This window comes from Cyanistes caeruleus, chromosome 2, assembly GCF_971803275.1.
Source record: "Cyanistes caeruleus chromosome 2, bCyaCae1.hap1.1, whole genome shotgun sequence".
In the NCBI taxonomy this organism is placed as follows: Eukaryota; Metazoa; Chordata; class Aves; order Passeriformes; family Paridae; genus Cyanistes; species Cyanistes caeruleus.
The window spans coordinates 107,423,635-107,450,343 of record NC_141702.1 but is presented as its reverse complement, the minus strand read 5'-3'; the positions used below and the strand labels follow the sequence as shown (position 1 = coordinate 107,450,343).

The 26,709-nt window shown below is 36.9% G+C and overlaps 1 protein-coding gene across 45 annotated transcripts in view; it reads right to left on the bottom strand.

Moving 5' to 3' along the window:
* Positions 1 to 26,709, bottom strand: part of NRXN1 (neurexin 1) — a 671,062-nt gene that overhangs the window by 383,189 nt on the left and 261,164 nt on the right. For 27 of the 45 annotated variants that reach the window (XM_086878975.1, XM_023922971.2, XM_023922977.2 and 24 more), the window contains 4 exons: positions 20,502 to 20,940; positions 10,984 to 11,367; positions 3,258 to 3,461; positions 1,023 to 1,049 (listed from right to left, as the gene is read on the bottom strand). In XM_086878975.1, the coding sequence (XP_086735101.1) occupies positions 1,023 to 1,049; positions 3,258 to 3,461; positions 10,984 to 11,367; positions 20,502 to 20,940 (1,054 nt within the window). The remainder of the gene's footprint in view (positions 1 to 1,022; positions 1,050 to 3,257; positions 3,462 to 10,983; positions 11,368 to 20,501; positions 20,941 to 26,709) is intronic. The other 18 variants (XM_086878974.1, XM_023922973.2, XM_086878948.1 and 15 more) reach the window with 1 other exon arrangement.

The window sequence follows — 26,709 nt, the reverse complement described above, 5'->3', positions numbered from 1 at the left end:
CAATAACTACAGAGTCTTTTTTTTTATGGGTTATAAAACTGTTAAGGAATGTTATGTTCATATATTTTAATTCTTACCAACTACAAATTAAACCTGTGCAGTTTGTTGTTTAGTTTTTTTTTTTCTATTTTGATAAAGCCAGTCCTCTGGCCTGCAAAACCTGTTAGGAAGGGAAACAAAAAAAACAACCCAAAACTCAAATCTACCATACTTACTATCAATAATTTTGTTGACACCATTCAGGAATTCCATAGACTCAAAATAAAATCACAGTCCTTTTTCTCCTTTCAGAATATAGCCTCTTAATCCAAATAATATCAGAGAAGTTAAAATTTAGTCCAGTCATCTGGCAAATGTTTCCCTCTGTTTCATAAACATGCATATCACAGAGAAAAATTGTTCAATTCAAGGATTTTTAACATAATTAGAGTGTAAAAAATCATCATAGAAATAGTCATTCTCAGAATTAATAATGTCCTTAATGCAATGCATCACATTTCCATAAATCAAAGATTTAGCAAAACCAAATTGTGCTGTAACCAGCCAGTAAATATAGGTAATTGTCTAGGGGGATTGTAAAATATAAATTTTTGTAGTAAAAACTATTATGTTCCAACAATCTAACCACAAGCAGAAGGTAAAATGTCAGGAAAATTAGAAAGAGGACATGGGGGAAAAATGTGCAACAGCTTATCAGCAATGCTGGTTCAAAAATTCTATGGCTACTGTCAGTAAAATAGCCCGTCTAGAATAATACACTACTACAGGCACCATTTCCTCTAGGCTTGTTTACAACCTGTAGATTGCTTCCTTTTTAATATTTTAGTTAATGTTATGTCCCATGGGAAGGACAAAAAACAAGTGCTAAAGTATATGATGACTTTTTACACAGTGATAATTAATCATAACATTTTATTAATAAATTATAAAATGCTTGCAAGCTGTCCACAATCTTTGTCATTCTAGTTTGCATATTTTATAATGGTGGAATAACATTTTAAAAAGTTTGAATAGGCACTTACTGGAATTACAGTTAATCCTGATACAGTCTAGATGGGGAAGAATAGATGAAAAATGAAAATTTATCCTTCAAGGTAATAGCTGCAGACATCCAATAAAATCACAGTCCACCCTTCCGGGGACAGACACATGCAAATATGGCCACTCCATATCATCAGTCTTTACACAGTGTTATAACCCAGATATACTGCGATAAATCTTTACCAATAGAAACGACAAATAGGGTAAAAAAATGGCCAATTTCAAACAAAGCTACATGGTGACAAATCTAAGTGAAAAGTCAGGATTAAAAGTCAAAGATGCTTAACTGAGGCAGGCTGCAACTTTCTCCCCATCTGTGAAAGAACAGGTAATTTCTCTCAGTGCAATTAGAAAGTGCTCCGTCACAATGGGTCATAGAGCAGGCCAGGCCACAATCAGACACCTTGGACAACTTGTGGATAGTATAACCTCAAAGGCTCATCTTCAAAAGCTAAGGATTGACACACAGCTCATCACCCAGGCCCAAAATAAGGGGTTGTGGGCTTACACATCCTTAACGTCTAGATTTTAGAAATGAACGGTGACTACTTTAAAGTTATAATAATACAGAGAAAAAAAAAATCACGTATTTATAAATGCTCATTAGAGAATGAAGAGAATCCTTTCTATTTTAAGATTATTTTCTCGCCTGACTAAAAAAAAATAAATAAATAAAAAAGAGAAAGGGAAAAAAAAAAAAAATCTGTGTCGGAGGAAGGAACACTATTGTTAGGGCATGGACTTATTTACTTTTTATTGACTTTCATGAACTATAGAAGTAGGCAGAGGGTGGTGTTTTGCATGTAAAGTCAATAACCTGATCTGTGCACGATCCTCTGCCGGGCTACCTGCATTCATTTATTACTCAATAAAAATAAGCCAAAACAAAAAGCCAAACCCCAGACCCTACACCACGCTACTCGGTTTGTACGGCTACTCCTGCTTTACACCTTTGAGGAACATGTATACCATCAAACCTAGATTTTGTTTCCATATAGCTGAGTTTGTCATGTGTCGTCAACCGCATCAGAAAAGTGGTTGCAAACAGCCGAGGAGCAGCACCTGCACAGCCCCTTTACAGAAAGAGCTGGAGCCTCCCGCCGTGGCCTCCCTGCAGGAGGGGACAGGCAGGGAAGGGTCACCCGCGACACCCTGTGCTCCTCCTTCTCCCTCCTCACCGCTAAACACCGGGGCAGCGTTTCAGTGAGCGACCCTTTGATGAAGTGGAGGCCCAGGTGGTTATTTTCTTACCCCACACTCCCTTCTTTCTAAGTCTATGACTAAAGCAATAAAATACTTCATTCCCTTTAAAAATAGCCTTCCCCTGAATGGGGATAGCTGCATGGGACGTGCATTTTCCTGAGCATACTCCTGTTCTGTTTCAGATCCTGACTTGGACTTATTCATAAACGTGGCAGAAGTGCTTTTATTTCTTTATCTGCTATTTTTTTTTTTTTAAACTAGAGCAAACCATAACCTGACATTTGTCTATCATATTTTAAACAAGGAAACCAAATTTTATTTTATTTTTTTTTCTGTAAAAGGGCTTGTGCCTCCTGTGTTCACAAGGCTGTTTGCTGAGGGCCGCAGTCTTTGGGCATTGAAGGGTTGTGTTATCGTTCGATACTACAAAAATACCACTACAGAGTTGTTTAAAAAAGAGGAGATGGATTTAATATATATTTGACACCTAAAAAAAGGAGACCAAGAAATCCATCAGTGGGAGTATCTAGCTGCAACATTTTCAGTGTTAAAACCAGAAAGTCTTTGATATATTTGCTTGTCATAGATTAATTGGTGGAGGTAAAACTGAGCTGACCTTCATATATGTTGTCTCTGCTTGCACACTGAAATTGTGAAATTGCTATTCTGAAGAAATTGTGGAGGGAGACCAATCTTCCACAATCAAAAAAGCCAATTTAGCCAAAAAATGCCACTGATGAACTTGTCTTCTTTTTTCATAATACACAACAGTACGAAAATATTGTGATGGGTAATGTTAAGACTAAATAAAGTATACAAAAATGCAAAAGAAAACAAAATAAATTGTAATAATGGTCGCGTATTTGTGTACGTATGCAAATGCTGCATTGATGTGTGTTTATATATCATTTCAGTTTTACTTTTAATGTTAAAACAGGCTGTTTCATAAATGTTTGCAAGCAAAAAGAAAAATGTAAAGAAAATGTTAATTTCTTGGAGGAAGAGGTTGTTACCTAGGTTGACCGTTAGCTTAACTCGTCCTGCATCCAGCTCTAACCGAAGGGTATCAGCAGATTCCCTGGAAGTTGTTGCCATTAAAATGCCATAAGCTCGCTGAGACCTGAACCTTAGAGAAACATCTTCGGCCTCTGTGTGCATCACCACAGGAAGCTGTATTTTCATAAACATACTCCCATCATAGCTTAAAATTGTTGCCTCTGGAAACACAAAGGAGAAAATCAGTTGTTAAAGAATTATACTCTGTCTACTGAAACTCCTTAAAGGTAAGATGATATATAAAGTCAGCATGATGCAGAAAAATTACATATTACTTATTATTATTATTATTATTATGAGACACAAGGGAAATTGGATTTGGGGTTTTGTTAGGGTTTGTTTTGATTTGTTTTGTTTTTAAGTGGCATATTGTGGTGCTCTTTAAAGAAACTAAAATGTTCTTTAATGACCCAGCCAGTCCTGTGTGCATCTTCAGCGAGATCAGCAAAGTCACCTGTAAGGCAATGCTTGAAAGACCAGGCCTGTACTGCTCAAAATAGGTCAAATCAGTAAAAGATCTTCAGGTAACCTTAACAACATAACAAAAGCCCACTGCCTGCCTGTCATTCCCCTAGACTTACCTTAGGATGCTTCATGTACAAACCTATTGGCATTGCTACAGCCGTGGGCTGAAATTGTCATACGACAAGTAAAAATCCTCCTGAAATGCGTGACTGTCCCCAGCACAGTTTGGATGGGGCACAGGTTGTTCCATGACTGCAAAATCCATGGTATGGACTCAAAAATGCTTATATGAACACTACGACAGCCTCAGCAAGAGGATTGAGACTGGAATTGGCATATTGAGGGTAACATCTTAAAACCCCCAAGATGAGCAAAGAACTGTCACTTTTAGACATTCCAGGAAACCCTCCTGGCCAGAGGCTCTGGCACAGAGCAGTCACAGTCTGTTAGACCCCAGAGCAACCAGTCACAAGCTTTTTTTTCCAGCTTCCAGGCTGGTAAAGAGAAAGGTAGCAAAGAGACTGCATTTCTGCTCACAAGGAGGCACTGCAGTTCCTAGAAAGCAAAGGAAACACATTTCTGAACCATATTTGTAAGTCCTTTTTGGCAGGACAACCAAACCTTGTGGGCAGAGAGCACCTCTGCTCTCTCACCTCTTCTCTATGCTTCAATTTGCTTCAGTGTAATGGAGACAGTTACTTAAAAGTTTATTGTGGTGTCAATAATATTTTCAAGGACTAATACTATGTTAAGTATCACAACTATGTTTGCCAAAATTATTCCCATAGCATATTTTATAGGCTGCTAAAGGCAGATAAGATCTTCAAGACTTCCAGCCTGCAGGATCCATGGAAGGACAAAATGTTCTGCTAATTCCCTGAGTGGCAAAGGTGATAGATGATATTTTCACTAAAACAATCAGAAAATGGCCATGGGCAGGGACACCTGCCACTAGAGCAGGTTGCTCAGAGCCCCATCCAACCTGGCCTTGAACACTTCCAGGGATGGGGCATCCACAGCTGCTCTGGACAGCTGTCTCCTGTGTAAAGAACTTTAAATTCCCCCAGTACAAACTTGGAGAATACAGTCTGATGTTGGGAAAAAAGTGGTTACTGAGACTGCTGTGAAAGTCCTTAGATGTAACAGGTTATAAGAATGTATTTATAGGTTTGATGATTTCTGACTATGCAGGTAATCACGTTTTCAACATATTCTAAATCTAAAATTGCTCTGTGAAGTAGATTGAATACTTAACTTGCAACAATTTGAGAAGTAACTTCAAGTCAAAGAATTTTCAGTTGAATGGGATTTGGTTTTTTAATGCTTTGTGGTTTTTATTTGATTTGGGGGTTGGGTTTCTGTGTTTTTTGGGGGAAGTCATGAACAGGGGCTTTCAATTCCTTCCTGTATCTAGCTGTCTAGTCTGTGTATAAAAATTTCCCAAGGTCTTTATCAAGGTAAACATAATTTAGATAAAGAATTACAGGAAAAAAAACACTAAAGTTACATTATATTATAACAGAAAATATTTTTTATTGTCTATAAAAATCTATCACATTAATAGCACTCAGGGTTTTCATATACAGAGCAAACCCAACATTCATCAATGCTAGAGGTCTGTTGCTAACAAATTATCTTAGGATAATGTAAAAAAGAGAACTGTCAGAATCAGCACTGCCACTGTTTGCCAACTTTCCTGTAATTATTGGAGTTTTTTTGAAAATTTCAGAAAAAGGAGAGAAGGAACTTAATTGGCGACTTAATTTAATTGGAGATGGCCTGTGAATAACACCATGGTGAGAAGACCTGATGTGATTAGATACTTAATCCTCCTAAGCCATACTGTGCCAGTATTTTGGGAACAGATGTTCCAAGAACAGTCCAAAGATACTGAACAGAAGACCAAATGACTTAAAAGCTCTGGGCAATGAGGAAGCCCCCTCATGTCAACTAACTCCTTTTAATATGTTAATATGTTCCTTGCAAAGCACAGGATTTCTAAATATGAAAGTGTCAAAGGGGAGAGGAAAAGTAAAAACAAAAAAAACCAAAACACTAACAATCTCCCCCACCCCAAACTACCAACAAAAAAAGAAAACACAAGCAGAACCAAAATCAGAAACAAAGCAAGCCAAAAATGCAAAGGCAAATGGAAAATAATAAACAAAAAAAACCCCAAAACAAACAAACAAAAAAACAACCAAAAAAAAATCCAAACAAAAAAAGCAGAACCGAGCACAAAGCTGGCAGGAATGTTCTGGTAATTTACAAGGCCTGGTCAGTAAGAAAATGACCTGAATGACAACAGGCACCAGTTACAAAAACCTTGAAGGAACAATTCAGCTAAAATTACGTATTACTTTTTGCCCCCTTTTTTTTTTTTTTTTTTGTTGCTCTGGAGCAGCTAATTCCAAGGAGTTTCTAATCTTTACATGAACTCTCCACTGCTAAATATTCTCATGCAAGTATTAGAATATATTTTTTTCTCTTGTTCACATTTCTCTTAGTTATGAGATCAAATTGTAATAGACTATAAGTTTAGCCCAGGATGTGATATTCATTTAAAGAAAGAAGGAAAAGAGTCAAAGTTTTACTACAACTTCACTGTTGGAATCAGAGTGCCGAAAAGAAAAACAGCAGAAAATCCTTACAAAATAATTACTGACTTTTTTTTTTTTTTGTGGCAGCAGGTAAGTGCATGCAATAGAGTTATTAAGAAATAAGTGGCATTATATAATGCATATATTTATGTAAAAGAATGTTTTATATATATTCATTCTTTGACAATTTTATAAACCGGACAATTCAAACTGTTCCTGCTCCTGTGGTAAAAAGCAGCCAACCAAAACACACAAATGAACCAAACTCTAAAAACACCCCCACTGAAGGGTTCAGTTCCTCTCTCAGGTTTTTTCTTCAATTTCTTTCTTGTTAAAATCTTCACAGCTAGCTAATCTTCTTTCCTATGTACCCACACACCCCCCAACCTCAATTATCTCTGTGTCTGAACCCAAGGAAGCACAGATCAGTACTGACATGAGAGGAGATTCAGGACCTTAATTTGCACTTGAGCTGGAATTACCTAAATTGCTCAAGAGACTGAGGCACCCACTCTTCTGGAAACTTTCCTACATCTGCCCCTACCCTCAGAAATACTGAAGTGGATATTTTTGGAGTGAAGTAGAATTTCCTGAATAGATGTGATTCTTCAATTCACAGCTTATTTAAATTAAAGTGAAACAAGTATGGGCTAGGCATTTGAATTTCAGAACTCTTTCTCATAAGTTTTGGAGTCAAGTTGGAGTTTTAGAAACATGATTCTTGGCGGGTACAAATGCCTATTGCACATATTTAAATAACTAAATGGGATCTTGTTTCCTCTGGACCCCTGTGAAGTCCCAAAGACAGAATTATTAAATTTTTCCTGCTTTTTCAGTTTTAGTGTGTCTGCAATAATATGAGGACTGTACTGCATCCCACTGAGCCATTTTTAAAGCATGAAATCACCCTCTGTGTCTGCTGTCACTAAAATCCCACACAAACTTTGCCCAGAAATGACAGACTATACAGTCCAGAGTCATGCCAGGATATGTACGAGCAATCTGGATCATCTATTATCAAGTGTTCAGGTTTCCTATCTGATCCTGTTTTATTTACCAGTACAAGTAGAGCAACAATGTCGTGCCCTGAAAATGCTCCCTGCTATATATGATTTTACTCCTGGAAATTGAGTATTCAATTATATTGGCTATTACTGAGTCAAATTTAAACATTTTGTTCTCTTCCCAGGTGTTCTGTTTTTTCTCCATAGCATCTTCTTCAGACCACCTGGGCCCACAGCTTCAGCCTGGAGAATTATATGGAACATTTCCATCAATCTGATAGAAGCAATTCTCTGTATGTGATTATTTACTGGACAATAAGTGAATAGAAGCTGAAATTATTCCTCCCAATTCCTACACTGGTATTATTTCAGGACTGAGGTCCTAAGCCACACTGTAAGTTTGTTACCACTTTAACACACAGGACCAATCAGTTAATTTAAGACAGTGATGGAATTAGTATAATATTTAGAACACCTGATTCTTCATGCTATCTATCCTCATGCCACCTCTATTATCCCTACCTTAAAATTTTAAAGCACCCAGGTATAACACAAGGAATGAATACACATTTCTTTAATGTGTATAAGTGCATGTAGGGGTCTGTGCATACAGACACATGGACATCCACTTTAAACAGATTTTCTCTTTAGAAATTTCACCTTTGTAAATCTTTGTATGCTTACTTTTTCTTATCCCTGTTTGATGATTTTTCTATTGTTACTGGCCATCCAGTCAAAAGAATACACCTGCAAAAGGCTTTGGCAAGAGGCAGTCCCTCACTCAGTGATCCACAAAGTAAGAGAGGACACTAAGTTGTATTGCTGTGACATCTGTCTATCCATCTGCTAGAGTCTTCATAATCTACTAAAGCAAATCTACAGATTATGCTGATGTTTGCCCTTACTGAAAATCAAAAATAAAATAAAATATAACATGCAACAGGATAAAATTGATGTATATATATATATACACACACAAATTAAAATAGACCACTGTGATATTTCAGGGGTTTTGTGCACTAAATTACTGCAGGTTCTGTACTGTATGCTAAAGTTCCATGTATGGATATTGGCACTCCTATTTCAGGTGAACTAATATGAAAAGTAAAAATTAAAAAAAAGGCAATAAAAAGTAGCTTTATGCTTTTTTTTTTTTTTTACTGAAGACACCTTAATTATTTAATGTTAAATATTCTAGTTTAATCTCCATTATTTTATGCTAAAGTTTTCTTTTCTTTGTGGAACTGCAATGTTTGCCAAAATGAGGGTGTTCCCCTTTTATTTAAATTAGTTTGAGCAATTGCAAACGTGGAATTTTTTTTGTTTATATCACCAAACACAAAAGTTTATCAGTTCCTACACACGGGTAGTAGTTGTAATAACTTTGTGTGGCAGGATGCCAACACGGCGCTTTCAGAATCCCAAAAGCTATAATCTTATTAATGCATGACCACTTGGGATATGAATATTACTGAGAAGACATCTCGTTTCAGTGCAGTTCCCTCTGCACAGGGAAACCCAAGAGCAGGGGATGATCTCATGATGCTCAAGTGCCACACATTTCTGCTGGACAAAAAACAAATGCTGCTGTGTGGGGGAGCCAACACCACCACTCCAGTACCACCATTCCCACCAGGAGAATGGGCTGGGAAAATGAAGCCTTAAGCTGGACAAGGCTTGAAAATAAGGCATGGGAAGTAAAAGGCAGAGATGTTTCTTTATAAAATATCACCACCTGTCCAATACGTGTATGGGAAGTTTCTGTAATGAGGCCTCTTTCAGATCTGCGTGTGTTTATGTCTCTAAGGCACATGTTTCCTGGCTTTTCAGTGGAAATATGTAAATGCAAATGGGGTTTTTGCTGGAGCCCCTCTGTAGTAGGAGGGTTTGGCCACAGGGTGGTACACCAGCCATGCTAAACCGAGGGCTGTGGGGATGCAGCAGGCATCCCTTATCCCTCTGCCAGCAGGAGCTGCAGGCTGGAGAGCTCTCAGCAGCTGGCCAGCAGCCAAAGGCACAAACAGCCCAAAAATGAGACAGAGAAACACCCCAGAAGAACCTGAGCATCTACTTGCAAATGCTGATAATACAGTGATATCCATACTGCATAACTGCACATATCTACTGAAGTAAAACTTAAAACATCTGTTGGGGGTTTTATTTCTAAATAATGCATTTTTGTTTTATCTAACTTGAAACATTAATTAAACTAGATGAAAAGAACTTACATTTTTAGTCAATAAACTTTAGGTTTAGGTTTCAGGTTGAAGATAAATCTGAAGAAAATACTGTGTCAACTGTGACATGAAAAAATACAATTCCAGGCATTGAAACGCTTTCTATTCCAATAAGAGTAAAAAACAAGCAAACAACAAAAAAAAAAACCCTAAAATATTTAATACATTTATTTTTTATCATTTACCTACTTACATTAAAATATTTTAACGCACTGCAAATTTAAATAAATTATGGAGTTTTCTATCTATTAACTAACCTCAACATCTGCCTTGCTTGTCACTATCCACCTTTTCAATTAAATAAACTGAGTTTCAACTTTATTGTTACCTTTTCTAGGTATGAGAAATGCTCAGAGATTTTCTATAACTACAGACAGTTTATTTGGGTACTTGGATCTATTAAAAAAGAGATTAGCAAAAAATGTTAGTTCCTACTGACACTTCTGCTTTGACTGGGTGAAGTTCTGGCCATGGATTTAAGTGACACTGTGGAATTCAAAAGTAAATTTAATTATATACTGATATTGACATAAACAGGCAGAGAACAAGATCTCAGTTTGGAAGTGGAATGCAACAGTTTAGCTGATGCCTTAAGATTTTAACCTTTATATTTTTCAAATCCTGTGCTGCATTAGTGTGTATCTCTAAACTTCATACAAAATGTTAACTACTCCTTACACTTTGGTCAGACAAAACAATTCCCCTGAGCCTGGAACCCAAGGACACCCTACAGCCTCAGACCCCAAAAAGTATAAACAAAAGTGAATTGGGGGGGGGAATAAACTGGGGAATATGACTTCATTACCTGAAGCTGTAATTGGAGGATTAACCCCTGCTATGTAAATAGACCAAACTTACATCTGTGTGAAAAACTCATGACCCTCGTCCTTCTTGGGTGAAGTCTCTGGGAGGCTTTTGACTGCCCAAAGTGTATCTATTGAAGGCCTTAGCAAGTACTCACTTTATTCTCTTAACTTTGTCTAGTCTCTGCTCTAGGGGCCACTCCAAAGCATCACAGCAAAGCAGTAATATTAAATTTGCTTTCACAAAGCTTTTCAGAACTCAGTAATGTACAATGAGACACAAAAGGAGGCATCTTCTAGGAGATATTCAGCAGTACTGACTGTGTCATAGCCACCTAATACTTCATCATGCACCTTAGAGTCTCCCCTAAGATCTTTCCCCTAGAATTACTGTTTTGAGCCTAGAGCAGGCCTCCACCTCACTTCGAGTGAAATCAAGGATGCTTCTTTTGCCTCAGCACGGTTAATGGTAGTTTACCATTTTTAATCATTGTACAGGATTTTATTTATTCTATGGTTGTGCTTTTTTTTTTAATACATGAAAGCAGAAGTGCTCTCATCTCATGGAACCTACCTCTTTCGCACGATCTGCCAAGGTACCCCGTGCCAGAGCAATCACACACATATCTGTTCCACCCATCCCTGCACACACCATTGTTTTTACAGGGGTTGCTAAGGCAAGGCTTTGCAGTTTCTCTTGAGCATGAGGGTTTTACTCCAGCTGTGCTTTGAATTTCAGCCATCTGTCGAATATCTTTGCTTTGACCATCAATGAATAAATCTCTAATGCAGCCGACATAGCCATAGTTGAGGAGTGCTGTCCACACTTCTGTTGGGAAGACCAGGCCTGCTTTATTTTCTGGTAAGCCTCCAAGATACAAGTCATCATCCAAGTCAAGGATTTCACTTTCCCCTGGTGCAGTATATGGAGTACGTAATGTGTTCACAGATATTGTCCCTGTAAAGACAATAAAATGCGTGATTTTCAAGATATTTGATTTTGGTACTGCTTTTTTTACTCATTTATCTACATGTCACATTAGCTCCTGGCAAATAGCTATAAGTGAAGCAGAGGTATTTTATTTGTGCAGCTATATAATCATAGATACACTTCAGTATTTCAATTGCAATGTAGTCAGGAAGTTAATGATCTAAAAAACCTTTATGCACAACACTGCATGAGCACAATATGAAAAAACCCAGTCAAAATCACCTTACTGATCTCAAAGGTACAAGAGAAATGCAGTTCATAGTTATTTTCAGGAACATCCTCATTGTGCAACAGCCACACAGAAACATCTTCACTCCCTCATATGTATTTCAAAGCCTTAAGGCCTGGGTTGCATTGATAGGTTGCAACCTGGGAGGCAAATCTGAGTCTTAGGTTTGGGCCCAAAGACTCAGTATTTTGAAAGACTCTCACCACTTCCAGTGGACTTTAAATAGTACTTTTTTTATTTTTCTTTAAGTGCAGAAGGAAAATGCTCTCATCAGCTGCTAGGCAGGCAATCATTACGAAGGAAGTGATGTGGTCCTGGAGGGAAAATCAATGCCTCTGACACTTATCTCTAAATGTGTGCATGTTACAATGAGAGGGAGAGAAGATGTACACACACCTTCAGGACACCAGAAATATCTTTTCCATTTAAGTCTAAAAATTTAATAAACAAAATTGAACCTAAAATAGAGTTCTCTTTATGAAGTGTCTGAACAAAGAAAATGTAATCATCAGCAAAGAACATTTTTTTTGATGGTACTTTGTTTAAAATAATGAGGTTTGCAACACTTACAATTTGAATAAACAGAAAAACAAATTTAGTACATACATTCACAGAGCATACTTATACTACCCAATTTTAATTTTAATTCTAACTAAGCTCACTTAGAAAAAAAAATCTTCATGCAGATCTTCAAAGAAGTGATTCCTTATCACTCTACATGGGTACAAAAGCAAACAAAATATAAATCAAAATATTATATAGATCACAAAATAATTACAATAACCAGTCATATCATGCAACACTTATCTGCTGGGCATAACATTGGAAGTGTATTAGTGGTGACAAGACACTGAAGAATTGCATTTACCATGATGAATTTAGCAAACATATATATATATATATATATACAAAGAGAACATGATTCACCATCTCCACTGTTAGCCTGAAACAGATTCCAGAAGATAACACTGATTACCGAAAATGCTTCCACTGTGGTGGGAGTTGTGCATGAGAAGAAATTCACACTTTACACAGCATACATACTAAAATGTGAGTTTTAAGCAAACAAAGGCAGGTCAGAAAAAGATCATTCTCTTACTTAGGTACAGCCTAAAATTTAGGCTTCTCTTTTAGTAATGGAGTCCTGTGGAAGCTGTATTTTTTCTGTTCTTTTGTTGGTTCAGTAGATTAACTTCAACAACATGGACAGAACATCTCAATAATACATCTTTCAATAATATTGACAGAATACCTGAAGAATTTGGATTGCTAGTAAAAGGTCTTTGGGATAAAGGTCTCAGGAGGTCCAAGTCCCATGTGAGACTTGAGACGTGGATTTTAGAAGGGCTGGATACCACAAACAGTCACCCTACTATCAGAAGAGGACTAACAAGATAAAACAAAGGTTTGCATAGCATTTTTGCAACTTTATCAGCATGTCTAAAGAGTGAGGATGTGGTCAGTTCTCCCTTTTATGCTTCATAAGGAATGTTTTCTGTGTCAGCTGAATAATCACATAGATGAAAAAGCAAACTTCCAAGAAAGTAAGTAAGAAATAGGCATGCTGAAACAAGATACTTTTTCTTCCAAACTTCCATCTGTTTAAAGCTGATAAGATGATTATGGTTTGCTAACTTGAAAAATTTTTTGCTGCTTCTCAGCTTCTAGAAGCAGAACTTGGCACTCATGGAATGCTTGCTGTAGGTTTGACCTTAGGCATGCAAGCATAAACATTTTGAGATTTGATTTGATTAATCAGCTGCATCAAACAAGGACACTTGTGAATGACCTGTCAAACCAAGAGAGACTTTTCAGAGAGCATCCTAGGGTATCAGAAAGGATGGCTAAACAGGCAACAGATCTTTTCATCTTTAAAAATGTTAGAGACGTCGTAAATATAAATCATACTTTTTCTCGCAGTGTTTCTTACTGCTATTGTTGCTTGCTGCCATCTGTTGATGTACAGGCTAAATTAGGACCAAACATTCTAAACCCATGTTCAGGCAGCACCCACTTGTGCACCCACAGAAGTTAACTCAGCTGCAGCCTCCAACAGCAAGCTCCTACACGTGAACAGTGCTACTTTCTGCTGGACAAAGACATTTGTATTTTCAAGAATTAATGAAAAATCCTAGAACTCCTTTTGTATTAAAAAATAAAAATCTACTATGTCTTGATTGCTTTCAGCTCACAGAAAAAGACAGATAAAACGCTGCTAGTATAGCTGCTACTCTGTGTTCCAAGTGGAAGCTTTGAAAGCATAGAAGGCTTAGGAGGGTGAATGATAAGGGAAACTGGTGACTGTGAATTATAGTGAAGTGATAGATTGAAGCAGGAAATTTTTCTTCTCTGTGTCATAAAGGATTACCCTGAAGAGAGCTTAAGTATTATTTTGAATAGATGTCAACAGCTTCTTAAAGAAATGAACTTTTTACCTTCCTAGGCAAAAGAAATGAAACCCCATAAAATATTCTGTGTGAGAAGCCCTCTGAAACCTTATTGCAATCATGGTATCTAATGACTAAGGGTAGAAAAACAGGACAGGCAATGACACAGCCATCATTGTTGGTGATATGCAAATTACCTTTTACATATCTCTGACAGAAAATGCAAACTTTACTCACTAATTGCTTTGTAAACACAGATGAAAAAGAAAAATCCAAGTAAAATAAAGGAATATAAAAATATTCGAAAATACAGCAAAAATTGCAGAGTCTTTTAAAGATCCTACAACGAAAAGCAGAACTCAAGTTCATAGAACATAGGCCTACAGAAAATAAACAATGGTTCCATTAGCACCTTTGGAATCACAGTGTGCCCAGAGCTGAGTCAGAGGTAGCACATACTGTTTCATCTTGGTGAGCTTTAAAGTAGGGTGGGGGTGGGAGGGGTGATTTTTTTGATTTTTTTTTTTTTTTTTCTAGTTTAGCTAGTTTATTGCAGGGGTTTGGGTTTGTTTTTCAGTGGTTTGTTGGCGTTGGTTTTTCTTTGGTTTTTTTTTAAAGCTTGTTATCTTTTTTGAGAGAAGCTTTCTGAGTTCTACTGAAAACATCTCAAGCTGGACCTCATAACAATGGCAGAAGCTACCACAGAAATTTGGGACTGTGATGCACGCCTCCTTTGATAGCCTTCAATCCTGCTTTCTCTGGGAATCATAGGCAGATTAAAAGGAATTGTTTTGATGCATCACCAGTGTGCTTCAATTCATTTGGATGTTTCTGCTCATGAATGCGAAAGGACATCACTTTCCATAGAGGAAGAAAGGGAAGCTAATGGAGCATGCAAATGTCTCACATGGCCAGCACAGAAAGGGTTAAATAAATTTCCCTGTAAAGATACTGTAATGTCATTCTCAAGACAGAATTGGCAAATTTTACAAGAGGAAAGAATGGGACATAGCTTGTTTAACAAAATAATCTAGAGACAGCAGATATGGTGAGGAAGCAGCAGATTCAGAGGAGCACTGGATGCTCAAGAGAGAGCAAAAATTATAACTTTAAATTGTAACATCTCTGGAGTAAGAGCTGTCCTTAACCTTTTTTTCATAACAGCTCCCAGAATAAGATAAGCAGTGATACCACTTCTTTGAAAAGAGCCATAATGCCCTCCAGGAAACAAGCAGCTTCCATGCAAAATTTTTTAAGGCTCAGGGTGGGAAATAATTTTTGTATTTCTACCAGAAAAAGAAAGCAATGGAAGAATGCTAGCAGCATATGGCTTGTCCTGCTCAAAAGAAGTAAAAGGGAATGATAAAGATGAGAAGGTGTGGGGTGACATATTTAGTCTGGAAATTCATGATCTCGTTTCAGATTCTAAAAACAAGTAGTATTTCTTATCTCCAGAAATTAGACATAAATTTATGTAATGACCTATAGCTGTTTTGATTCTGCAGCATTTCACCTGAGATCACAATGCAATTTAACATTCAAAAACTTCTTTCTGTATTGGAAAAGCAGTTTGAGAGAAACTAATGAAGTTATGGTTTTCAGCAAAAATTATCGACTTAAAGGATAACTGATTAGTGAGAAGTCCTCTAAAGGACAAGTCGACAATATAAGTCAATGATGAGGCACACATGAGTAAAATGGGAAATATACTGAGGATTACAGAAAAGCCTCTTGTACCACTTGGCTGAGCATTGGTTAAGTTTTATCTTGAACTCTGAGAAAGATGCAGATCAGCCAAAGAAACTGCAGATCATTGAAAGAATATTCCTTAAAATGCGATATAAACCCATCCTCCCAAGTATGAAAACTTGAAATAGGAACATGCAAATCTGGCTGTTCTTAAAAGGTTGAAAAGATGTGGGAATACGTAGAAGAGTATACATGAAAATAAAATAAACCAGCAGCAACAACATGTGTAATGGACATCAACAAAGTTCACTACTGGCAGTGAGATATTGATTATATAGTTATAGTTAAGCTCTAATTACATGATCCAGAAATGATTTGTGGTGTTCAAGCTGAAACTAACTTTAGTTCAAAATTTCAGTGATTCAGCCTGTAAATGCTACCTACCTATGAATGGATGCTGATACATTCTGCTTTATGCTGCCCTACACAATTGGAGGTTGACAAGAAGAGTAAGTTTCCTCCCTGATTTCACTGGGTAATGGTGGTTTCCAAAGGATGAATACTAGTTTAGCAAAAAAGCCATTTGCATGGTTATCCTTGCAGACGGCAAACAGTTTTTTAAAAAAAAATAAAGAATACTTAAGTCTCAGAAAACAGTTATTAAACTTATCCCTACTGTGTTGCAAGAAACACTGTGAGCAAAGACCTTTACAGCTGCTTCATGGTTGTTTTTTATTTAGTTTGTGGTTTATTTAGTTTGTTTTTTATTTGGGTTTGTGGGCTTTTTTCCTAATTCTTTTTTTTTTTTCTGCAGAGTTTGCAGTACTGTTAAGAGCAGAATAGACAAACATTTCCCTTAGGTATGACTTAATGAGCCTCTCCAATCATATTCATTATCTCAGCAATTTACTTTTTCCTGAAACTGTGTATAAGAAACTAAATCATATTTCTACATCTCATCTCTCTCCTGATCAGTTAAATATGAAGATTTTAAGTGCAGCTACTGCAACTGCTCTGATCTCTCTGCTTACCTGACATGGCCTATTTCAGTTGCTTTTTGTGCCAGTGAAAAACACCTGCTTACTAAGAAATGTTGAAAAATCAGAGCAAGGTATTAATTCTGAATACATCTGCGCTAAAACACAATAAAATAGCTGTGATAAGGATTGTGGCTGCAGCATGCAGCCCATGGCAAAGACAGGGCACTTATGAGGCAGCTCTGAAGCTCTGGTCCTTCCCAGAAATTCAGGATGTACAGTTCAGGAGTACTGGGAGGAAACTCAGGACACAGCAGCTGCCAGCACTGCTGCACACCTAGCAACAAAGATGGACCACAGGAGAATATCTTATGAATATTTCTCTTTGCCTAACCCTTAAATATTAACTAAATATGGTCTCAAGAACTCCATCCTACCAGTGATCTCTTTAGGTAAGAAAGCACTCAGAGTAAGTCTTACAGGAAACAGAATGGAATTCTAGGGTGAAAACAAGAAAAAATAGGTCAAAACTTCTTTCAGCAGAAGGAAATTAAAAGGCACCATCTCTTCCTTCTTCCTTGTATCTCTCAAAATCCAAGTGGATTGATAGAATTACTAGCGAATGGGACCTGGTTGATTACAATTTAAAAAATGTGTTCTCATTTCTTACATCTCCCTCCCCATTCCAGCGCAGTCCCAGACAAGCAAAGGCAAAGTCAGTAGTTTAGAGTGGATGCTCACTGTGACTGAGAGTCTGGGAGAGAGCAAAGAATGAGAAATAAATCTAGTACCTGCTGATCCAGCTAATATGAAAGTCAAGGAAATTAGCAAAGCTCCTTGAGAAATGTCACAGCATTCTACTATGGGAGGGAACCACTCTGCATTGGATTTGAAGGCTAGGAGCAGAAGGTTAAAAGACACCAAACTTAATTTAAAGAAAAAAAAAAAATCACAGTTTATTTAAACTACTTATTCATTAACAGAAGAGTCTCTTCCTTTACACTTGATAGCTAGGGATATATTATGTCAATGGCAACAAGAAAGTATCAGAAAAGCAATTTTTTTTCTATACAAGGTATATTCATTCAGTTATATAAAAATTCTGAAGGAAAGCTAGTGAAAATTCATGTGATTTCTAGTGTGTTTGGTCTAGGCTAGAGAAAAGAAACCTAAAAGCATCCTGAATGTAAAGTGAATTTTATTCTTCATGGGTAAAACACACCAACATGCCTAATGTGACCACGAGGTGGAGGAGGATGAGATACTCAGGAAAGTGAGGAGGGCACACAGCAAAACCATTGCCCTGGACTTCAGGGGAGCAGACTTTGGCCTCTTCAAGGCACTGCTCAGTGGAGTCCAATGGGAAAAATCCCTGAAGGGCAGAGGGGCCCAGGGATGCTGGCTGGTGTTCAAGGATCACTTTCTCCAAGTTCAGACACGATGCATCCCGACAAGGAGGCAATCAGGCAAAAATGCCAGCACGCCTCCATGGATGGATAAGGAGCTGCTGAGCAAACTCTGAGCAAAAGAAGAAGCTTTCAGAACATGGAAACAAGGACAGGTGGCTTTGGAGGAATAGAGTAAAATTGTACAGAGTGATAGGGATAAGGTTAGGAAATCCAGGGCCCAGTTAGAATCAAGTGTGTCCCTCCCCCAACCCTTTTCACTATTTCCCTCTATATCACATTTACTGCTACATAAAATCTATATTTTTTACTTTAGCACATGGTCTTGTTTGCACCTTAATACAGGCAGAGACCTCTCTCTAGAAATTTTAATAACCAGATCTTATCATTGTTAAGACAAACAAAAGCATTGCCAGTGTTATTGTCACTCCTCCTACCATAAACTATTATCATATGTATTAGAATAACAGAAAAACTTTGATTCTGTTTCAGATTGCAGTTAAAATTCAGTTTGCCAATCCATAAAGTTGCATATTGTATTCAGTATTCATGGTAATAGTTCAATGTCTTAGAGTTAATAGGTATTATGATTAATTTTCAACAGTGATGGGGGCGGTCCCAAAATTTCACCTGTCTTGATCATAGGGAAATCATCAGATGGATTAATTTTCTTATTTAAAATTCTACTTTTAAAAATAATATGCAATCCAGATCACCAGGTAGGTTTTGCTTCCTGAAATTACTCTACATTCTTGCTGATGTCCATCAACAGTTTTAAAGAATTATAGTATGCCCTAAATTCTCTTAATGGCACTTGTGAGTCATGTTTTTTGTGAAGCAATGAAAGGGCAGAACTTGTCTTCAAATGTAAACAATTTCTATGCATTTATTTCATTCCATTATAGATGTGTTGGCTTTGGATGTAAGAATAAACTTTGCTTTCAGCAGTCCCACAGGCATGATTATTACAGTATTTACTGCCTCATATGAATCACTGAAACAGCACTTAAGAAGAAAGTCAGAAATGAAAACTGTAGTATAAATAATATAGCTGCTGGATATTCAATCCCACTTGAGGATTTTGAGAAGTTGTGTTTTGTTGTTCAGTTAGGTTGGTTTTTTTTTTTCCTTCTTTTTTTTGTTTTTGTTTGGTTGGGGTTTTTTTGGGGTTTTTTTTGGTAGGTTTATTTAACCTCAGGAAATGGAAATGAGCAACTGACATATAATAAGAAAATCAAAGTCTGTACCATCAAAATTTGAAGCTGCACTGCCCAGGAATCAAATAATTATTTTTCATAATCATAGTGCAGGTCAATTGAATTTGTTCTGATTTTCAGCATGCATTTGACCGAAATCTTCGATTTAAACCTTTACCTAAGATTTTCTTGATCTGAAGTCTGATTTTTGTATAGTAAGAAGTCAAATCATAAAATGATAACTTTTTGGGGGGTTAAATTTCATAAAGAAATTATAAATGCCTGCTATGGAAAGGGACTCACTGGAAGGAAGAAAGTGGGGGAAATCCCACAAAATCCAAAATAAGAGTTACATTTTTCAACACCGAATTTTAGAATGTACATAAACTTCAGGTTGAATACTGATATTAATCAGAAAATCTTCAGGACTGAATTACAGACTCAGTACATTCCCTGCCCCCTTCCTCCCCAAATCTGGGCATGAACTACAGGAAAGCCACTGTAGAAGAGAGCTGTCCTTAAATTGATGTATATTGATTATTTGCTTAAGACAAGATATATGCTCAAGATGATACATGCTGATACACATTGGCAACTTCACTGGATTTTAACTGGGCACTTTAAGCCATATTGCATTTCAGTAGCACGAGAAAGAGTTTATGAATTCTTTATTTTTACCACTTTTTGGTGAGATCATTTTTTGAGTAAATGACTCCAGAATATGAATCACACTGATAGAATGCAGCAAGTCAATTATTTCCATTTTTGCTGACATGTGTTGTTAGCCGTTTATCAGCATATCGTTTAAGCACACTGAGATCTGCTGACATGATTGGAAGACCTGTTTGTTTCTGAGGGGCAGCTACTCCCCATCTTGGAGATTATTTTCAGTAATTCCTTTTTTGCTTTATTTTCATTCTTGAAACTTGCCATTTCAGCTATTTGGTGTAAGCAAGCACAAAGGGAGATTACTGTTGGTTTTTCAAGCACACAATACTCTTACTTGCAAGATTAAGTCTTTGATTGTCCAATAATGTTAACATGAGATATTTAACTCAGCAAATTATTGTATTCTGGTACCTAAAAGCAATGAGTTCTTATATTTCCTTATTTTTCAGATGATGCCCAACTCTAATTGTGGCAATATCAATATGTACCCAGTATTCTCTCAGATACAGCAGAAAAAAACATTCTGAATGCTGACAAAAGGAGCTTACCTGACCGTCCATCCCGCTGAAAATCCACATGGTACCATTCACCATCATTCACCTTCTTCTGCAAGGCTTTTATTTTTATAGTACCTGATCCCATGTCTAACAGTAGGTAGAGGTGACCATCAAGCATCTCAATGGCAAAAAAATCAACCTTCACCATCTGTGGATGTTTGGCATCTTTTTGGTGCCTTGGTTTCCCATGACTGAAAAGAATCAGGCCATTTGGCTCAGTTGTACGAAAGTCAAATGATATCGAGCCTGTTTTCTTGGCATTCCACTTTGGCAGAGAGATGAAAGACTCTGGTGTTTCAAATGTGATTGGATCTAAGGTTGCAACATTCTCACATTTAAATGCTACAACCCCATGAATCTTCATTTTAGGATCCCCTTGCTTGGCAAGTCGAGACAGCTCCAACCTGACATCGTTATTTTTATACACAACCTGCAAGCAAAGCAGAGAATTTGCTCAGAGAAACCTGAACATTTTAACCAAACAGACATAATCCTGAACAGGCACATTATTTAAAGGATAATGGTGATGATGTATGAATATGATAATTTGCATACAAACAAGGTGAAATAACTATTTTCATTGACTAATGATTTAATAATTGTTTTCATTAAACCAAACAAAGTTGGTCTAAAAATATCCTTGGAGTTAATTCTAACAATCTGAAAGAATCTACACATAATTTATACTATGAGTTGCAAATTAGCTTGTGTGGCCTTGATTACTTAAAAGCCTTCTCTGCACAGCCATTCTGCTATTATAAAGAAGTGTTAGATTTCTTCTTCCTCTAAAGCCTTTGTCACTGTCTTAACTCTTCTCTTCATGTACAGAAAATATACCAAGGTTGGACACTTCATAATTTAACACCTTTTCAGTTTGTCCTTGGGGCTGAGGGGTGGTAGCATTCATGGAATTAATGAGGCTATGTAAGATAGGCAAACTAATATCGTAACTGATCAAAACAGGCAAAACCAGGAAAACCTTTGAGCCTGTTCAATTTGATTAAAAAAACTCCAACTTATGTATTTTCCCTGACTGAAGACTTTTCTGATAAAAATGAAAGACATTATTAGTTTTAAATCCAATTGACCTGTGCAGCAAATATTCTTGCTTCAAAACACATTTTAACTTGGTCCAAGAAGCCTGTCATGATACAACCATTTCCCAGGGTTCTAACGTTTATTAGTGTTTTCTCAAATTGCTGCTCTTTCTGAGTTATCCATAATACAAGAGCTGCTGAAATGAGCTCCCCAGAACCAAAGGCGTGCACAAGTGTTTTGTCAATACTTGTAATTGTGCAATAAATTATACACTCAAGCCAAAATACCAATGAAGGGCTGAATACAAAACCATAGCGACAGAAACTAAAACTTTCTTCTCTGTTTCTAAGGTTAAGCCCTACATTAAAAAGCAATTTGGAGAAAAAGCAACAGCTCAGCAAAACCAAGCACTTTGTGCTGAGGCTTCTTCATCTACAGATCAGCACCACTTGGGCTAGATCACATCTGGCCCTGATCCAATGTTCCAACTACACAGCGTAGTTTGGAGCTGTTCAGGGGACCCATCACTGGTTTAGACTTTACATCCCTATTGGGGGTTAGAAAATGCTCACTGAATACTTAGGAGAGAGCTTCTGGATTAATTTCCCCTAAGACCTAGTTGGAACACACGTGAAGCCCACTTCACACAGCAAGGGAAAAACACAGTAGAGGAATGGCAGAGATGTGCTGCTGTTAGAAATCAAAGCACTAGCACCAATCTAAGATGGCATACCCCACAAGTGATAGTTGCTATTGAAAAATGGTGTTTAAAGATAAAAGAAAAGGAAATGATTGATAGAGTGACATTTTTTTTTTCCAGTAAGAATTGTGTTCATTATCCACAATGCAAATTTCATCATAAGACTTGTCAGAATTATTCTACTATAATAAAATGTATCCTAAAAGTTAATAAATAAGCCTATTTCTTTATTCCAGAACTGAGTACAGGTAGCATTGTTCCCATGAGAGCTGTGTCTCCAAAGACAACAGATAAACCTCACTGTGGATTGACAGCAGCAGAAATGGTACTCTGCTACAGAGACAGAGATAATGTGTTCTTCAACTGAAGACATCAGAAGTGGATAGAATTGGACTGAACTGTAATATTAGATAGTAAAGTTCCATATTTCCATTTATCAAATACATCCACAACACCTGAGATTTCACAGACTGCTCAAAGGAGTTCAGAACAGTATTGGAGAATAAGCACATGCAAGTGACCTTCCTTTGGGGTGGCTTTCTGTCTTTAGAGTGAAGAGGAAGAAGCCAGGAGCCTGGGAGGTTCCTAAAGCATTGGTCCAGGTATGAGGTCCATGAAACATTGACCACTTTCTATGGCAAAAGGGATTTTGGATAGCTCCCCTTCATTTGAAGAAATTACAAGGTCAACATTTCTAGATTAGACTGAAAAGCATAAACACTGCCAGAAAATGCAATAAATAAAAAAGAACAAGTGATGTCTTATTAGAGCTAAATCCTGCTTGGTGACACTAAAAGTAAATACAGCAACAAAGAACCCTAGAAGATCTTCTTAAATTGACTGTTGAACAAGAGCAGGTTCCAGGAGAAGGCAAATACACAAAGAGAATTTATTGTTTACGGGCAAATCAAACTGTCCAACATTAATGAAACTTGCTGACTGAATATTACAATTAAGAATTAATAGCTATGTTAAAAAACTCAGCAGACTAAAGAAAAGCTAGGTTTTCCTTGAAGTCTAAAACAGCCTACTATGATCTGAAGTAATTTGCCAACTCAGAAATAATAATTTCTAATAAATATGGTTTATGAACATAATGGAAAAAGTTAAATGGTTTTCTCAATAACTTGTCACCAGCTCTTTCATTAACTTAATATATACTGTATAAGGGAAACTTTGCCAGAACACTTTAATAACAGTGACAAATATTGTCAGTTTTATGCCATCAATATTAAAACATTCTTGGAATCCTAAATATTTCAAATGACAATTTCATGCTTACATATTCCACAAGAGAAACTTTGTAGCTACTGAGAAGCAAATGACTGCATTTTATTACATACATTGTGGGGAAACTTGAATAAAGCCTATATCTATGTTTTAGAGAGCATATGTTCTAAGTTTTAGAATGTGCTTATGTTCATTTACTCTTACTAAATGGAAAATTTTGAACTGAATTATCTTGGATAATTAGTAATAAAACAGGAATATATGAACCATAACTGAAAAGACCTGTGAACTATTAACTGAACACAGCTTGCATTTGGGAGCCTGTCTCCTGGTGTTATGCTGAGATTCTTTCCCCTCTCCCTATCCATGAAAAATGTACTCAGCCATCAGTGAAGCACAGCAGAAAGGAGAAAAGCAGTACATTCACAGAAACTACCTGTCATTAATTTTGGGGAAACTACTGAACAGTAAGGAATAATTCTGAGACTAATATCTCTTTTATAACCCATGAAGGTACATGCTTCAGAAACAACAGACCCTAGGGTACAAATAGCTTCTGATTTATCCATTGATTTTGCCTTTTAATTTTTTCTTTTGCTTCTGGGTACATAAGGACAAACATGCTTTTAATAGGGCTTATATTATCTGCTATTTTCATCTGAGGCACAGAGCACATAATGTTAAGTCAGTACATTCTCCCTCCTTTAGGGACATGGATCCACAATTATTCAAGTGGAGGGAATTTGCAATGGAAAAATATTGGAGTCACATTCCCTTTTTACTCCCACACAACCCCCCAGTAACTACCCTGGCAGCCACTGGGTTGGCTCTGGATTTTAGCTTGCTCTTGCACTCACTTTCATACCTGAGCAACAGGTTTCCTGCACATGAAACTGCCAGCCCTCAGGGAATTGTATTATGCCATTGAGAGCACCTGGAACTTGTCTTGTGTTCACACTGTTCTTTCCTGTTAAGATCAAGTAAGTTTCCAGACCTCAGTCTTTAAAATATATAATTACCTCTTTCTTGGAAACTGCAAAAGGTCACTGAAACTCCCAAGAAAAATGGAGCAGTTAGCAATTCCCCACATAATTTGCACCCAAGCTATCCAAAGTGAGGAATAAATTTAGTTTCTAGGAGAGACAGGGCAGAACTTTTTATAATCAAGATATGGGCTCCCTTTGCTACCATCTAGGCCAACCACATGCTGGGTAAATTGCAATATCACAGAGCTGTGTCTTAACAAAAAAGTACAGCTTTGAGACAGCAATTATTACCTTAATTGCTCAGCACTCTAATGTGGTCTGTGGTCATCTTGGAGCACAACCTAAATTAATTCGAGCTTCCCAAAGATATATCATGTATAGGTTTTTTTTGCAAGCTGGAGCATTAGTATGCAACGAACTCCAGAAGCGTAAAGAAGTATAAATCCATGAGTGACCCTGAGAAAAGGTGACGGAAAATGAGAAGGAATTCATATGAGGGATGTATTCTAAATCTGGAATTGTTTAATTAGCAAATTTATAAGTCAAGACATTTTAAAAAATAATAAAAAAAAAAAATAAACTGAATTCTATCTGTTCTTTCTACTGACCCTATCCCATGAGATTCAGAACAATGAAAGGTGTGAAAGAATCCAGATTGCAACACTATTTTCAATCCAAAGTGCAGCCCTTTCCATGTCAAACATTAGGAATGAAGAAAGATTATTACCCTTAAATATTTCAAAATACTGACGATCTCTGCCAGCAATAGCTTTTCAATTACTGTGATTAAAAATCCTTTAAATTATTACAAAGCATGTATTTCAAATTAGTTTACATTCTTAAAACCAAAAATGATCCTCAAGAAGCTGATCACATCACCTGATTTGCAGCATCTAGGTTTCCTTGAGAATCAAAGAGAACCCAGGATTTCAGAGCACCTACCATGACCTTGCTCCAAAGAACTTGTCTATTTACTTAACTGGGAGATGAGGTAAAATACTTTTCTATTGCAATTCAATTCAGATGCAATTTTAATAAATTGAACCCAATATCAAAACCTGTTAAAAATTGTATGACACAAATCTTTTTTACCAAAACAGTACTTTCATATTTTCATATTTATTTCATATTCACAGGTGATAACCTGTATCACCTGTGCCATACAATGACAATTAATTCCCGAAAATGAAGACTAAATCACTCAAAATGGCTCAGGTAGGTGCTGCCAACGTCCAGATTTCCCCTGAGAAGTGGTGTCAGCAGGAGGAAACTTGTTGACATCAGAAACTGTAACAATGGGATTTACAATAAGGGAAACCAGAGGCAATTTTTTCAGCTTGCTTTACCAGCCACTAGAATTTCCATGCTCATTGAGAGCTACCTGGTGCACACAGCATCACATTCCCCAGAAATCCAACTTGAAAACTGACCACTAACTAGTTACCACGTACTTTTTGTTGCACTTGCTGTATGGTTTTGAACCAACTTGTGAAGGTCAGCTTCTCTCAGGAGAAGCTTGTAATTTTGCTAATATGCCTCCATGCATTTTCAAGCTCCAAAATGAATATATCAAGGAACACAATAAACTGTAGACTATTTTCACAAAACTTAAGGAGCCCAAGTTCAAAGGTTTACAGTGGGGTGCATTTTTTAACAAAATGTGAATGACAACAGCTGTTCAAGCCTCATAGACCAGCTTGGTTTTCTGAACATAGAGAAGAAATTAAGGAGTATATTGAATGATCTGAGGGAATAACTTAATGAAATTAAGTTACTCCTCAAATGAAATGGTTTTCATTCTCCTGAGGTCAACACTTGTGCAAATGTGGTGGTGATGGTAGTGTGGGGTATTTAGAAAGGGGGTCATTGAGCACCAAAATAAAAGCCATGTATCTCTGGAATCTTACTAAATGGGAGGTAAGCCTAAGGACAACAGGATAGCGTTCCATGGTGTGGATACAATTAATATGATCTGGGAAACTGCCCTGCAAGATTCAGCTCAAAAAAAAACCTTGATATAACTGATCTAAGAAACAAAGAATAAAATAATAACAAAAAAGCACTACAGTGCAACAAATTCCTTGGAGTATATATCAGGGAGTTTCACATTCTTCTGTTTCTTCCTGTCCAGTCTGAGCATCCAAAATGATGGAGTGCAAACAGATCACACTCAAACTTTTGAAAAATATTAAATGGGCTTTTGGAAGGCAAACATGTTATTCGTACAGTATGGTTATGTGCTTTG